This window comes from Eleginops maclovinus, chromosome 19, assembly GCF_036324505.1.
Source record: "Eleginops maclovinus isolate JMC-PN-2008 ecotype Puerto Natales chromosome 19, JC_Emac_rtc_rv5, whole genome shotgun sequence".
Taxonomy (NCBI): Eukaryota; Metazoa; Chordata; class Actinopteri; order Perciformes; family Eleginopidae; genus Eleginops; species Eleginops maclovinus.
Genome location: NC_086367.1, coordinates 8,340,413 through 8,357,738, shown reverse-complemented (window position 1 = coordinate 8,357,738; position 17,326 = coordinate 8,340,413). Strand labels below are relative to the sequence as shown.

Below are 17,326 nucleotides of genomic sequence, written 5' to 3'. Positions count from 1 at the left end.
ACCTATATATCAATACAATACTATTCCACCTGGAAGATTACTGTGTAGCCTTTAGCTGATATTCATAGATTGTACAAAGTGTACTCTCCCTCCTCTCTCTCCTCAATCCTGCATCCTTCTCCCCATTTTCCATCACCTCCCTCTCTCACTTATTTCCTTCTCCCTCCCCTTCCCTTACTCTGCTGCTGCCTGCAGATAGTAATTAATCAGGGGATCGATGTGAAGCCTATCTCCAGGCTGAAGCGTCTATAATGTCGATAATGCCGCTTGATGGCCTCTCTCCCCGGAGAGCTGGTAGTCTTCAGGACGAACACGCTTGACTTTGCATGAAGCAGCCTGGACTGCGTCAGATAGGCCGCTGCTGTTACGCTTGTGTGCATGTGTGTTTTTTATTTACAAACGCCCACACAAGTTTGCACATTGACAAGGGTCAGGTGAATGATAGCGTATTACTAGACTGAGTGAATCACAAAAGATAGAAAGGTTGACTATTATAGGCTAAAACTAAAGACAGGACTGTCAATGCTTTTATAAAATTGTCAGTCTTCCTCATTGACATTGAACAGGGCGCTATTTGTAATACATGGTTACTGGATTAGCTTGATGGAATAGTTGAAAAAGACATATAAGAGTCTGGATTTGACAGTTCTTCCAGTCTGGATAAAAATGTATCTTCAGCTGTTGGGAGAGCCTCTGCCTCTTGCCTCTGTCTGATACAAGCTTTGTGTTATTTGGTTTGAAATTAAATGCTAATTTCTAGGTGCATATTTGTATTTAGTGCTTCTACTGTCTCCATGCTTTAATGTTCAAAAAGCTCTTTATTCTTCTTATACTGCCTGGGCTGCAGCACCTCTTTGTGATTGGTTAGCTGGGCGGCTCTGTTGTGATTGGTCAACACCTTAGAGAGGTCCCGGCCCTTAACCTATCACGTACAATGTGTTGTAGCGCTAGACAATAGAAGCGCACGTGTTACATAGTGATGTCACAATGTTACCAAAGTAAAAAAAGGAGTCCAATGGAAGCGTTTCAGGTTGGGGGGGGGAGTGTTTGGAGAGAAACTACCTTGAGGAAACTCTTTGCAGGCAATTTACATGCAAACAATGTTTTAATAATAATAATAATAATAGGTCCTCTTTAAGCCTTTTTTTATAAAGGATATGTAAATCAGTGCAGTCGGACAGTTTTCAGGTTGCATCACAGATATGGTGGTGAGGTGCCTGACTTTAGAAATGGAACTGTCATAGTGATCACAGACCTTCAGGATAGCAAACTGAAGTCTGTATACTGTATGGCAAAAGTGTAGGACAAGCAACAAGCTAGCTTTATTGAACTGGTTTCTTTAATGTGCACGACACAGGTTCAAGGCATCCGTGTGCTGGTGCAGCTGCCCTGCGTCTGCGGCTATAAATAGCAGCCACTATAACAATTGGACGGTAAAGGCATGCCTTTCTATTCAAAGCTCTAATTACATGGTTGAATTTCTTTTATGAAAGAAAAAAAAACAAAGAAAGCTTTAACAGAGACCCCATCTCAATAAACCTCATCATGGTTTTCACAAGTGAGGTGGCTTGGGGGAGGAGCTGTGCTACACGGAGCTCACAGCATAAACATTCCCCTCCACATCTTTTTGTCATTTGCATATTTACAGTCTGCCATGCTAATCGTGTTTATTGGGGTGTATAAGTACTGCGCATGGGCTCAATAGGGGAGGATAGCTTTGTGCCACAGACTGCATTGGGAGAAATGTGAGAAAAACGGCCCCCTTCCCCCCCCATTTTGCCAGATAAACGGCTCCTCTTGCAGTAAACCAATTTCAAAAGACAAAAAGAGCCGTCTTACGTAACTAGGACAGCTCAGGATTTTGCTAATTATGGTGTTAATGCTCAGTGAAGAATTTGCCAGATTTTTTACAAAGCCGAAGACTTGTGAAGATATTTGTGTGTTTTGGGTGTTGTGTGGTTGAGCAGGTGCAGTTCTTCAAAATCATATCATGAAAGAGAGCTGAATCCATGCTATGTGATGGATGTGTAGCTTACAGGAATACGGTATTTGTTCACTTTACTGCATATATCAGGAAATATTATAGAAAAAATGACACCCCTTGTAAAAGCTATCAATATGTAAAGGTGTTCAAGGTGGATGTCTCAGTGCCTAAGGCTGGCTCGCAATGGTAAACTATTCACTCCCTGATTTGCATTAATAAAAATAAAAAAAGTCCACGGAAACCAAATCCAGATTTGCATGATTTCACCTTGAGCACGTAGATTTCATTGTCAGCCCCTGTGTGATTTTGCACTGAAGTGTTGAGCACAGTTAAGTAAGGTGGATAACTGCTAAAGCTCCTCATTTTTCCCCTGTCAGATGTTCTGCTCTCATACAAAAGACATAGGGTTGTCCTCTATCGCGACTGGCCGAATGAGAGGGGCGTATAGTCCGGGGCTCGGGCTTTAATTGCCGGTGTCAGAGCTGAAACATGGCCGAACAGGAAATGAGCAAGTTAATGAAACGTTTTAATTATTCAACATAATTGTAGAAAGTGACGAGCGTGTCGGTGAATCCCCGGCCTGGCTGTTCACACGGTGTCTCTTCAGCGCACACACATTCCTGTACTGGCTCATTCCTTTTGTTCCACACACACTGCACACTTGCTTTCCCATGGTGCTCTCCCTCATGCTATAACTGGCCATTCTCTTCCATGATAGAATGAGTGAGATCAGTCCGTGTTATAATTACTTGCCCTTGTTTGCTCAGGGTCGTTACTCCGAGCCGCCCACCTCAGACCCCCCCCCCCCCCCCCCCCCCCCCCCGCCAAGCCCGTATGCCCACTGGCCGGAGCCCCCGCAGCCATTCTGCAAATTGCTGCAGGGTGGACGGGAACTGGCATATTGATCTGAGAGCTGGAGAGCACAAAAATGAAAGACTTTTCACTCATTCTCTATCACTGTCTGTCAGTCTTATACTACACACACACACACACACACACACACACACACACACACACACGCACACACGCACACACTCACCATCAGTGCATGGCGGATAATGAAAGAGAACTAAAACAAACATGGGGATATCAGTTCATCAGCACGCCTGAGACTGTTTCCTATCTCCCCCTCTGTCTTTGGTCGCTCCTTTCTTCCTTTCTCCTGTTTCCTCATCTTGACATTCCTCTTCTCCTCTCCTTCCTGCCCCTTTTTAGTTCCCCTCTCTCCCCAAAACACCCCTTCCTTCCTTCCTTCCTTCCATCCTTCCTCTCTACCCCTCCCAACTCTCTCGGCTGTCTCTGGCAGAGCTAATTCCCTCTTCAGATGGTGCGGCTCTCATTTGCATACTTATCAAAGTGTTTGGACTATCCGACAGAAGCTGTAGGAAGGTGGGGTCATTAATATGTTAATTACCCCCCCCCCCCTTTTCTTTCCTCCCCACTCTCCTTTAGATGGCAGCGAATCATCCATATCCTCCACCTCTGCTTGGCACGCAGTCTTTGAATGTTTGAATATCCTCAGAGGCTCTGCAAATGCCATGACACTGTAGACACTTCCACACAGGGGTCAGGGTAGATTGTCCCCAACCTGTAAGGGATGGGTTCTGTCTTGTGTGTGTGCACTGGTCCTGGTTGCTCACAAAATGTAGGCTTTCATTATCAACCGTGTTGTGGCCTTTATTTTATTAAGGGCAGTTTACATTCCAGCAGCCCCAGTCAGCGTTAGTTTTAGCTTCAGCCTCACTCAGCATGATAGCATGAACGCAGCCATAAAGTGCATTTGAATTCAAGAAATTGAGCTGTAAAGAGTGTTTTAAACAATATCATGGATGTAATGGAAGCTAGCTGATAACATCTTCCACCATTGCCACTGTAAGCCACATACAAGCAAGAAAAAAAAGCTTGACAGGCATAGCAACAGTAACCAAGGAGGGCGGGGCTTGGCACGGCACACTACCCATTACTAACTCTAATGCACGGCTGAGTTTGAACCATATCTAAAGGCACATTTCCATGAGCCAAATTTGCATACTGCACTATAGATTAAGGCTAATCCAGGCCTTCAACAAAGCACTGTTAATGAAGAATCTCTATAGGCTGAATCTGCACACTGTACAGGATGCTGTTCCCATGGCAGTTTAAGTAACATGATTACAATAATTGTCCTATGGAGAGGTTGCAGGGTCAGTAGTTAAGTCACTCAGCTGCAGGAGTGGGACATGCTGTTCATTCTGACGTATCTGCTTATGAGCAAAGGTTAATGGGTCATTTAAATGTTGGCTGTTGTAACAAGGCTTGGCTGGCAGAGCATTGCAGATTACTCAAAGTTGACACAGGTGATTGACTGAGGTGCCTACAACAAGCAACAATGGCTCACATTAATTAAAAAACACATGGGAAGTTGTAAGCAAATGTTGGCGCAAGGCATCTTGGGAATTGATGTCCTTGATCTAGCTTGTTTTGTGGTTTTCTACTTAAATGCTGTGCTTTGCTGTACGGGAAAGCCAAGATCCACAGAATTTGCACATGTATTCAGTAATATGCCAGCAAACAGAGGTAAGTGCCTCCTGGAATGAAAGGGAAACATGAAAATAAATCAAAAAATGTTTCTGTGGAACAGAGAGGTAACAAGAGACTCAAGTGTTTTCTAAAGTAGGGTTCAGTAATTTAACCAGGAGAGTGAAGGGAGAGACACTGTTCCCTGCTCTCTGTTTTGGTTTTAGCTTTTCAAGGACAAATAGCAATGGTAACTGCTACCCCACTGAACATGTTTAGTTAAGTAGACTTTCTTTCAGAGTCTTGCTTTCACCTCTACTGTCCTCTCTGTTTCGTATGCCGCTGTGCCTCTGTCAGAGCGGAGGCTTTCTAGGGCAGTATTATGTGCGGAGGATAGAGTGAATGTAGAAGAGACGACAGTATATTATCACAGGGCCATGGACAGCAAATTGCAGATAAACAGTGTGATTTTTACAAGAGGCAACACTGACTACAAATGCTTGTGTTGTACCTCAACATTTTATTATCTTTCCTTCTCAAGGGGTAAAAAAGGATGAAACAAAGTTAAGGAAGGTTGTGGTGTGACACAGAGAAGAGAATCCAGGAGAAAGGAAGTTAGAGAAGTGTGTGTACAACTGAGTGGAAAAAAAATACATCATTGGAAACTGGTGAATGAGGACTGAAGGCAAAGAGATTAGGGCAGAGCCATCACCTTGTTCTTAACTACAATAAAAGCCTCACAAATCCATCTGGCCTTGCCTGTGAATACATATTGTTCTCTGTGCCAAACCGAGTGTTCAATTCAACCCACACAGGGCAGACTTAACAATTACTCTCACTTTGAACGCAATTTCCTGGCCGTGGGGAATGATTGACAGATCGTATCCATGGTGTCAGGGGGGCAGCCACGCCCCTCCTGACTAAGGCAGAAATTAGAGAACAGTAGGAGCTAAATTACACCTTAGAAGAGAACTCTGGCAACAGGACAGCGAGGGAAGTATGATGAATGAGAAAAGGATCAGAACAGAAAGGTAAAGGGTGAGTCGCGTGGGAGCATGGAGACGATTGGAGGAATGGCTCAGAAATAAATTTGTAGTTACACACACACACACACACACACACACACACACACACACACACACACACACACACACACACACACACACAGATGCTGGTAGACCATACACACCTAGGTAATGGGTCTGCAGTACTATTGGAGTGCAAAGGGAGAGACACTTAAATGTCATCTCTACTGTTGTGCTGTTACTATTTACTCCCTCTCTCTCACACACACAGAATGCACACGCACACACAGTCATCTCCTCTCCCTCTTCTATGTCATGCTCTTAAAGCACTCAGACTGATATGAGAGCAGCAAGCAACCAGCAGTGTGGCACAATGAGTCTCTTGGTATCTACAGTGGAAGAGCCCATCGGTGTGTACACTGGACGCGACGAGATTACATATAAAGTAAGTTCTTAAACGGGCCCTATTCTGCTTAATTTCAGGTTTCTTATTTGTATTTTGTGTCTGTACTGGGACATGTATCCATGCTTTAATGTTTAAAAAGCTCTTTATTTTTTTCTTTTCACCTCTGTCTGAAACGGCTCTGGTTTCAGACCTTTGCAGACAATTTAATTCCAAAAAAACCTATATACTGTATATATACTGTATATATATATATATAGCATCCCTTCAGGAAAGGGTAAACCTTTAAAAGCATACTATGGCCCCTTTAAATTATAGGCAATAAGCCTTATTTGTGTTATTATTAATGTTATCAGTTTAAAAGGCCAAAAACAACAATGGCCTGATTATGACTACTTACTATGTGTGTATCAAAACCCAGATATGTGTTATTCTTCACTGGCATATAATTCAAACAGATATTAAAAACACATCAGTGAACCACACTGTTGCACTGGGTAATAGGCTTCTTCTTTAAATACACACAATGGGTTTTATTTTCAGTCAATCCTACACACAACCCCCTGCTGCATGGAATAGTCACTAAATTGGAGCATCAAATGTGGATTAATCCACATCTGAAAATGGTCCCAGACACATGCACCCTTTTCCTCTGGTTGGAGTGAGTTCAGCAGTAGCCAATGGGCGTGGGGCTCGGGAGATAGGATGAGGGAGTTGTAAAATATTAAGAGAAGTACCAAGTACGTATTTTTTTTTGCATAAATTAAACTTCCAGAAAAGTAAAATCTTCTAATCCTCATTGATTTAGGTTTGGGGTTATGTGTTTCAGGAACGTATACTGTAGGTATTCAGGAACAGTGTATATGTGAAGTAAACTAAAAACCAGTGCTTTCTTGAAATAAGCTTATACGCAGCACTGATATGTCCTTGGCAGACTTATTTAGATAAAAGCCATATTGTAGGAGTCGATTGAAGAATACTGTAAAGGATTTGTTAAAACAGATGTTCCTTGCAGCTTACTGCCTTCGAAACCACTTGTGACTGCAGTCCGATGGTCCACTAAGGGTTTGCTGCTAAGACCGATGGTGTACTGCAGCTTTACGTCTATCTGGGTAAAGTGCTGGCAGCCTGGCTTCAAGGGGCCTTGACTGGAGCAGGGCCCTCAGAACAGGCTCTTCACCTGGAGAGAGAGGGGTAGAGAGGCAAAGGGCAGCACACTGACACACACATTCACAAGAACATTCACACATATGCTCTCTAAATGCGAACTGACACAAATGTAGACATACAAGCCACACACACACTGACACACACCTCCTAAGCCCTCACACACGCACAACCTACTTCACATGTAGAGCAGCGTTCCCAGCTGAGTGCCTCTCTCCAACCTGGCAATTTCAGCGGAAAGAGAATCCAGCTAGAGTACACAGGGCGTCATGCAGATTTCACAACAGGGGGTTTGAATGGCAGAATGGCCTCACTACAGCCCTCGTTACTGATCCGGCAAGATCCAACTCATCTGTTTCAATAGCACTCTATCATTCACACTTGTGTGCATAGATGGAATTAGATTGCAGAAGTCCTATTTTCTTTTTTACATCTTTTTGCAGCATTGTTGGATTGTTGTTGCAAATACTGTTTATCTAATGCCACACATATTTAGGGCTAAACACGTCTCTATACTTACTTCCACGCATACACAAATACAATTCATACACAGAAACATAATGTACTTGCTCGTACGCATAGCGCCATTCCACAGTGATGTTTTGGGTGACATTTAGTTTCTAGGTTGCACAAGATGCTCGTATAAATGAATCATGAGTAAATCTGTGAGGTGTGAATAATAGATGGGAGGAGAGGTAAAAAACAAAGGAGCGCTGTTATTATTTGTTAATAAGACACTCTGGAGCATCACTAACTAGATCTCATTACCACAATACGCACAGGCATGCATACGCACACAAATGCCCACGGCCACACACACACCTCCGACCGCCCACATGCACACACACCGTCTGCACACAACCCACATGCCAAACACATGCAGACGTCCCTCATCCTACTATTTTTACCTGTGAAGTCGTTGCCTAGCACTCTGTAATTACATCCCACACTCCTCCGACGAATGATTAGAAGCAATGATGGATGGGTTAACACTGTCACCTAAGGATGCCTCGGTGCAAAACTAATTAGGTGGCCATACACGTGTCATACGGCTGATACATGCGATAGACCCTCTCAGCCAGCTGCCATAACTGGAACAAGTGCGATAAAAGTGCAGGACGTGTCTGCCGCTAATCAACAGATAAGAGATGATGAAGTTTCTCCACTGTTGATGAATAGATTTCCATGGCTCTGTGACAACTTGAATATGGATTACCAGAATGGCATTTTGCTTTTCAGTTTGCCCCGTCGAACATTTCTCTTAAATCTCATAAACAAAACAAGCAGAAACTTTTTTTTTGTTTGCTTAGCAATGCTTTATATCTTCCAGATGGACAAGTGTTCCGCCCACAATCAAAGCCTTGATTTCGTCATCACCCTCCATGAAATCAAATTAGTTTGAACTTGCTATTAGTAGAAATGTCCCGTTATATAGTTATTTTCTTTTCACAGCCAGGGAAGATGATACTATGGATTTGTAAGGCAACCAAGTTTTTGATACATCCCCTGTAGAGACACATCTTGGTGTTATTTGGATCAGGAGGTGGGGTGTACTTGTCTGCTCATACATGCATGCAATGTGTGTGTATGCCTGTGAAATGTGTGTGTGTGCAGACAGGGATGTGAGGGGTTGCGTTGATGATTGCCGCGGCTGCAGCTGGGGCTGTGGGCTGAGTAATTGCCTGTCTTGGTAGGGAGAGTGTGGTAGCGAGCTAAAAGTCAAGTGCTCTCTTCCTGCTGTAGACCTCATTTGGATTCCACATGGCTAGCTAGCAAGCTAACGCCAGCCTTGGGCCTGTATTATTCATAGCTTGACAGATAGCTCTCACTAAAAGCATTGGAATTGGGCCAGGTGGTGATGGAGTGACAGGGGGAAGCGGCACCACTGCACCACACACTCTGGCAGGAAGAGGATACAGGACAGGAGCAAAGGATAAGAAATTGAAGATAGAACGGAGCAGCAGGGAGATGAGCAGTTTAACAGAGCAAGCAAGGAAAAGAAATGGGGATACAGAGATGAAGAGACGAAGGAGGTGAAGAGGGGACACAGGGTGAAGAAGGAAATCAGACAAAAGACGTTAGAGCACAGCTTACATTATAACAGAGAGAGGATGAGTGCACCAACCACAATAGGATGGAAATGGATAGAAGGCAGAAACGGAAAAAGGAAAGAGTGTGTGAGTGAAACCATTTGAAATAGAGGAGAGAAAGAAAAAGAGAACAGGCATGCCATCCACCCCCGCCAAGCTCAGCAACCCCTCTGACTCCATGTGCAGAACCAGATAAGGTCGCATTAATCAAAATCTGCCACTTCCCCCTTCCAAAAAAACACCGTCTATGCCATCAACCCCCCTCTGTGAAGTATCTGTCACCGAAACGGAAATTTCCATATTTAATGGGAAAGCTTTATATCACCAAAAAGCCAGTGTGGGCTGAGGGTGTAAAGCAGAGAGTTGGTTGGATCCGTCAGCTCTGTCATTAGCTGGTGCACTTTAGACTGCGCGCGGAGCCTCGGGGTTCAATTCAGTTTGCCTCCGACACCATTGTTATCATTTCAAAAGTGTGATGAAGCTGGACTCTGACTGGTATTCGTGTACAATCAGTTGTGTAATAATAGTTTATTTTACCAATGCTATATTGTCACCACAGTCTCTTTCTTAGGTCATTAAAAAGATTTTTGTTCACTGCATATTTTGTCCTTACATAAACCTCTAATGCAATTTCAAACACACTTTTAAATGCATTTCAAAACTAGGGCCACAAAATTGACATTGGAACACATGCACTTCCTCTCGTCATGCCTTTCTCGCTGATGCCATTTGTTTATTTTTCCCCTTTGTAGTTTCACCCCCTTATTTGCCTCCTGAGCATATTATGACAAGCCTGCAGAATACCTTTCCGACATTACCCGGCGTCAGATAAACAGGTGGTGTTTTTGCTTTTTTCATCCTCTATTTTTTTTTATAACTGCCTCCCCGAGGAAAGGCATCAAAGGGAATAGCAGATCATGTGCGGTGAGTGCGGAGTGTGCCAGGGGGACGTGGGTTAGAAGGGGGGGAGGTGGGGTTGGAAGAAGGGGTGGCCAGATGCTTAGGGCCAGCTCCAGGCCCGGCACATTCTGACCTCTAACCCCTGAACCCCCACAAAGCCCTCCACGATCTCAGACTCCCCCTCCCACCCGCGGCCAGCCCTCCCCTCAGAGCAGCTGCCAACTAAATTACATCAATGTCAAAAAGCCCTCCTCCTCTGCTGGGGAGATGAAGCCTCGTAACATGACGCAGAGTTGGGATCACAGTGTAACACCGGAAGGGCACATCAGTCTGACAGAATTACAGTAACGGATAATGTTGGTCGTATCCCATATTTTTGTTATTGTCTAGAAATCCTATAAAAGAGTAAAACTAACCATGTGGTATTATCTCAGCACATGCTTCTCACACAGCTGGTCTGTGGCTCAAAGCAACAAGAATGGGTTCCTGCCAGGTGCCTACTGAAGATGCACATCTTTTGAACATTGCAGAACACACCTAAAACAGGATTGTGCTGCATTTAGAATAACATAATTAAAAAGAAATGAAGGATAGTTTATGACAGATTGACTCAAATAATGGCAGTTCTCATGTTTATGATGCGGCATAAGTCCCTTAGCGCAACAGTATGGCTCAGTTATCTGTTTTTAGTAGTTTTGGACAACAATGGAGGAATAACATTAAACTGACTTTGGATGATAGCTTCTGGTTTCTCATGGGATTTGACAACAAGAAAAGTCCAAAGTCCAGCCTTTCACTCTACAGATCAACAGACATTTTTACTTTATTAAAGATCTTACCTTTTCTAATTGGTCTCCAACAGATTTGAAGACATGCTGTTGGAACTTTGTGGTGGGCATTTTCACAGTTTGTAACATTTATTGGATTAGTCACTTCATTGGGAAAATATAACAATATAACATTCACTGGCTATTATGCTTTGTAAGAAGCACATACTAAATGAAGGGACAAATAATCATTTGCATTTGGCTCACCGTGTTATGTACCCTGTTTTTCTATTCACTCTCACAACTCGTTCTTGTCAGTTCATCTAAACAAACAGTTATCATGACAGCTTACACTGTGGCTTACATAGACAAATGGACAAGCTGGGGGAAAGCATTTCTTCTCCAAAATGGCTGCTGGGCTAGCAACTAACTAGCTGGCGTCTCTCTCTGAGTCTCTGGGCTGGGGTGATTGATTGAAGTCATTACGCTGGTGGAGAGACTCCTTACCTGGCTAATCCGGGAGTGAATTTAGCTGCAGCATGACAGATAGCCGCATTACATCCCCGGGATCTGCTGCCGGATGAGCTGTCCTGCTCAGGACCTCCACTACCAAATGATGTAAGATGGCTTGTATGATACACATCTCAATATTCTACATGATCCATCAGAAAAAAATGAACCTCAGCGAGCACTTCTAGGAGACTGCTTAATTATTCTCCATATTAAATCAAAATGGTTCAAAATCTGTAATAAGCCATTACCATGACTTAATGTTTACCTAAGGTAATGTTTACACCTGCATTTCACTATTGAGTCATCTTCAGATTCAATATCTAGAAGCAAATGGTTGTCATTTTGCAGAAAATCCCTAAAACAGTGAATCACTTATTAAATCAGTTCCTGATTATTGTTCAGGGAAAGTCCGGTCAACTTATCCTTTAAGCTCCAACCCACCTTTCCCAATCTTTGACTATCATGTGTAGCCCTCTATCTGAACAGCCCTGATTTGTCTGATCCCATCTTTAATGCTCTCAGTCCCACATCCCCCACCAAGTACTCCACTACTCCTTGATGGGACAGTATCATTGAGGCTCACACCACCTGTGAGCAGGTTTTTTCCTCCATGCGTGAATAGTAGTTGGCAGATATGAATAGAAGGAGCCAAAGGGGAGCAGCTCAAGCCTTGGATTGACTCTGGGAGGCAGGATCAAATGTAGCAAGATGTTGCTTAGCTGCATTTGAGATGTCCACGAGAGTTCTATCTCAGTCCTGTCCGGGCAGGGGGCTTAGTGTGAGTATTTGACTAAAGTTGAGACTGGGTTGTGTTAGCTGCAGGCTACAAATGCTAAAGCCGGAGCAGTAAATGGACAACAACAGGCTTATCAAAATCAGTGAGCCAAACAGCATGGCTGTCGGGTACTGATGCTCTTAACCGTCTTAAAAACATATTCACCGTCGTATTAGCAAGACATTTAGGATGTTACCGCTTTGTTGAAATATGCAACCACAGGAGAAAAGATAATACGCAAATATCTCATATTAATAAGACTTTGGTGTAAATCCAAGTGGACATGTAAATTCAGCACATTCACGAAAACATCATACATGTTTCAGTGACACTCAGGATTATTTTCCGACACCGCAGCTATGAAGTAATATTTTATGAGTTTAAGGACAAGCTGCTGTGTGTGTGCGTGAGCCAGAGCAGCTGATATGTGAGTGAGAGACGACAGAAAAACGCCCAAATTGCAGCGTCTGCCATGCGCTGAGCCTCCTGCACCAAGACTGGCTCTTTTGTTCTCCCCTAGCTAGCGGGAGAAGCCTGACAGCTCTGAAATGATCCTCTCTCTCCTCTTTCACACATCTCTCTTCTTTCTTTTCAACTGCTCCACTATATATCCCACAATTTTGCGTGCACAAGTAAGAGCAATACACGCACATGCACATAAAAACATACATTCTGTCTCGCTCCTATAGTCTCTATATATCCTCCCCCCTGCTCATCTTCTCTCCCTGTCTGTCTTTCTCTCTCATTTCTCCTCACTGGCTTTCTGTGAGGATGGTGAATCCCTCATGGATTTCTGGAGGGTATCACCATGGAGACGGGGCTCTGCCACACGTGTCTATAGATCCTCCCACTGGATAGGGGGCACAGCCAGAGGTGGTGCATTCCCTCCATCTCTAGTGTGCTCTGTGGAATGTGAAGGAGCTTCTCCAATGAGCTCGGGTTCAGGGGGGAGAGATAGGAGAAAATGGGACGGGGGGTGCCAGTGGAGAGAAATCCACTCTAAGATATACATTGTGTGGAGGGGGTGGTAGAAAGGATGTATGGAAGGAAAGAGAGCAGGTGAGGTTATGATGGGTGAGAACAGACTCAGAGAAATATGAGGTGAGAGTGTGGGAGACGGGAAGAGATGACTAGGAAGAGAGGAAAGCAGCAGTGAGAGGAGGCAGAGGGAGAGGCAGCCTCCTCCCTGTGTTAGGGAGACAAATAGCGTGTGATGCTAATGACTGGCTAAAGCTTTTGCCCCCGCTGAGAACAGCCGCTAATATGACTGCTAATAAAAGCGCCGTGGAACGCCGTCGCATTCCAGCAGTCGCTCAAATGTCACCCAAAATGAGCCAAACGGGAGCTCTTCCTCTCCTGACGCTCCCACCTCACATTAATGCTCCACAAAATAGGGCCCTCTCTGTAAAATTAACAGAGGGTCTTCTTCTGCAGACAAGGGCCACTTGTTCACACCCTAATGGAATTTGTTCCATCTTATAACAGTGAGGATGCCTGCTACAGGAAATATGAAGTGTTCCTCTTTGTGATCTGAGGCTCCTTTCTTCTTTGATTGATACCTCTTGTAGGGCACCCTCCTCTTTCTTGTGATTCTGCCAGAGGACAGAGCAAAGGGAAACTTAGATGGGTATATTTTCTCATCTTTTTGTGCACAATACCCGCAGAATGCCTTCGCTTTTTAATTTTAAAGCCACCTGATTATTTCTGGAATTTAAATTGCTGAATGCAGCGAGTGGGATGCGTTGCCTGTGATGACAAACGCTGCAGCCAAGGTCACACGGCGACACAGCCAGGGAACGTGGGATGGCGGAGCTATGGAGGCTTCCTGTGGCTGAGTCATCGTGGGACTGAGGAGCGTTGGGGCAAACACACCTCTCGTGGTGTCACAACAACCTGACAACGCCTCTTAGCATGAGCGTGATTAAAAAACATTTGCCTAAGAGGCTCTGCAGTCGCCTTTCAACAGGAGCCAAATATTTGCTCCTGTAGGTGGATCTTTTAGCAGAGTCAGTTTTTTATTTATGCTCTCAAAAGGCCTCTTTGTTGCTGCAATCTTGACCCGAAATATGAAAGCGCACTCCTTTTTAAAGATAAAGTGAGAAAAACACAGCCCAGTATTTATTATTAGCTATCCATTAGCTCCGGCTTTTTTTAAACAGTGATTCAGGTGTAGTCACAGAAATGAATCCCTGCCAGCCTCTGAGCTGTGCTGCAACGACAGACAGCAATCCTGAAAGCTGGAGACTGTAGGATGAAGGTGGAGAAGCAGGACCAGAAGACAGAGAGGGAGACTGTCTATGTGCCATTCCCACATTTCTCCCTCTTTCCCTCCACGCTCCCCCCTCCTCTTTCCTCCCACTCACCTATCCTCCTCTCCTGCCAGCCCGCCTGCCTTGGCAGCCGCTAACCTGCTGGGACCGGCCCTTGATTTATTTGGAGAGGGCGCTGGAACGCAGGGGCCAGGATGAGTGGCATTTTAATGTGCTTTTGAGATGTTTGGTCACAAGCACTATTGATCACACCCTCCCTCACCGTTCCGCAGACCCTCGCGCTGCCCTGGGGGAGAGGTCCGGCTGTCAGGCAGGGAATGAGTTTCCATGTGGGCTTAGATTAATGAAATGAGGCCCCTGGTTGCGGGGGGTGAAGGGGGTCAGACCATTAAGGAATCCTGGGGCCCAGGCGAGATTGAGCCTGCCAGCTGACTGTGCCCTGACTGACTGATGGACGTCAGGGACTGAGGAGAGAGGGAGCAGGGAGGGGGCAGAGAAGGATGGATAGGATATTGGACTGCTGGACACACTGACATTAAAAACTGGGAAAAAAAGAGGGAAAGGTAATGGGTTTCTAAGACCGCGATACCACCTCACAGCTGCGATAAGCCCCAAAAGCAGCACACATTAACTAGCATTCTTCAGTCTCAGCCAGAGCCTGGTGCCATTCACTCACATCAGGACTCACTCTAAGTAGCGCAGAGCCGGGGAAACATCCAGAGGTTGTACAAATAGGAGCCAGGGATATTTCACAGCCGAGTGAACATGCCCAAAGCGTGTTTAGCTCTCTTACACTCCAGCCCGGACACAGGCTTTATTTGATGGCCAAAACACTCAGCAGAACTCGTCATTATTCTAACTGTGTGGGTGCTTTTGTTCAAATGTGCCAAAGTTGCTCGCTCACACACTCATACATGAATGTACAAAAAGCAGCACACGTTCTAAAGTCACTCACATGGGGGGCCAGGTAGCAGCTCGGGGCTCTCGGAGGTTTGATGAGTGAAATGGATTAAGCCCCTTTGATCAATAGCCTGAGCGAATACACAGATTATCAGATTATCAGATTAGGATCTGTCCCCCTGCTGCCGAAGGGAGCCGAGAATACATTAAAACCTGAGGTGCCTTGGCAAGATTCAATTAATCAGGCTACAGGTTGTCTCCCCCCTTCCCCCCCTTACAGTCTTTTCCAGACAAGCAGTCGTGTGTTGCTGCGCTGCATCTCGCTGTGGAACAAAGTGTTTGCGGAGCATGCACTGTGGTTTTCTTTTTCCTGAAGAACAAATTGATGTTACCTGAATACATATGGATCTGAAAATAGTTTGTTTGTTTGCTTTTAAGATCAAGATTTTATCCCTTTTATAAACTGTTTTCTAGAAGAAATGGAGCGTTTTATTATAATTGCCCAGTAGTTAATGAGTACATGTCTAATTAAGATTCCTTAAGCAAAGTTTAATATTTTCCCCAGAAGAAGAATAACAGGCATTGCTTTCCTTGCAGTAAGAGGCCCATTGTTCCATCTGTGTATTGGATGGCAGATTGTAAACCTCAGTAACTAAACACAGAGGCTTTATGCACATGAGCATTAGCATTGAAGGCTAACAGCTAATGGCTGCACTCTTATCTCCCCTCTGCAGTGTGTACGGCTGCCCCCAGGCCAAGAAGAGAAAGAGTCTAGACAGACAAACCCTGGAAACGTCCCCCAAGAGGAGCACCTACCTAGATGACATGGACAACTCCACCATGGAGGAGTGCTACGAGACAGACGGAACCGAGGAGATGGACGACAGGGAGGAAGAGGAGGAGGAAGGAGCCGTAGAGGAGGACGAGGAAGAGGGTGAAGTGCACGAAGAAGAGGAGGAGGTGGAAGGCTACATGGACTACAATGAGGAGCAAATGGAGCACGAAGAAGGAGAGGTGGAGAGAGGGGATGCAGATGCAGAGGCTGAGGAAGAGGAGGACGAAGAGGAGGAAGTAGAGGTGGAGCAAGAAGAGGAGGAAGAAGAGGCTGATGAAGAGAGGGTGGAGGAGGCAGAGGACGAGGAAGAAGAGGAGGATGCAGTAGAGGAAGTGGACTATGATGATGGCGAGGAGGAGGAAGGAGAGCAGAATCAAGAGCAAGGTGAGATATCATCGTATAAACAGAAACACTTTGGAAATGAAGTTATGAAATGTGCTTTGTCTTTTTAGGGACTTCACAATACCAGAAATGTAAGTCGTACTACGTAGTACCGATACTATTGAAATTCAACGATTCTCAACCGATCATAATGACATCAGAATCAGAATCCCTTTATTCGTCCCACAGAGGGGAAATTGAAATTTGCTACAGCAGCAACAGAGCCAGAGACATCTTTACAAAAGAAAATATGCATTTAAAAGAAGAAAAACACACAATTTACAAAATACACATCCTGTAATGATGCAGTTATTAATAACAGCATATTTATGTTTTTATATTGCACATAAATTGTTTTTGTACAACTAGTCAGTTTTTTGTTTTTTTTGTATGTATGAGGGGTCTACCAGGGGCCATGCTGGTTGTAAAGTCTGACCGCTGCAGGAAGGAATGACCTGCGGTCATTCTCTCTCCGGGAGAGACCGCGGAAGCAGCCTGACATCCCTAATATAAATATATTATACTGCTGCAGAAATGTTTAAACAACTATATTTTTACAAACTTACATTTGAACACGTTATGATTACAAACTGCTTCTCAATACTCATTTGTTATGTATCCAGCTTTAACGCAAAATAATGTCACCCAATAAAGATTTGATCTATTTATGTAATCTGCTAGGTTCGTTATTTAGCGAGCAGGACTGCTAACAGCTAACAGCTAGCTCCTACCCATTTCAACATCAACTGGTTTTCTAATGGGAAAAACAGAAATATATGAGGAGTTTACTGCAACCTCTTGTGATTTAACAGACGACGTG

At 44.5% G+C, this 17,326-nt stretch overlaps 1 protein-coding gene across 1 annotated transcript in view; it reads left to right on the top strand.

Annotated features, from left to right (window-relative positions):
* myt1lb (myelin transcription factor 1-like, b) overlaps positions 1–17,326 on the top strand; it is an 88,288-nt gene that overhangs the window by 36,894 nt on the left and 34,068 nt on the right. The window contains exon 5 of the mRNA XM_063908043.1: positions 16,025–16,509. Within this exon, the coding sequence (XP_063764113.1) occupies positions 16,025–16,509 (485 nt within the window). The remainder of the gene's footprint in view (positions 1–16,024; positions 16,510–17,326) is intronic.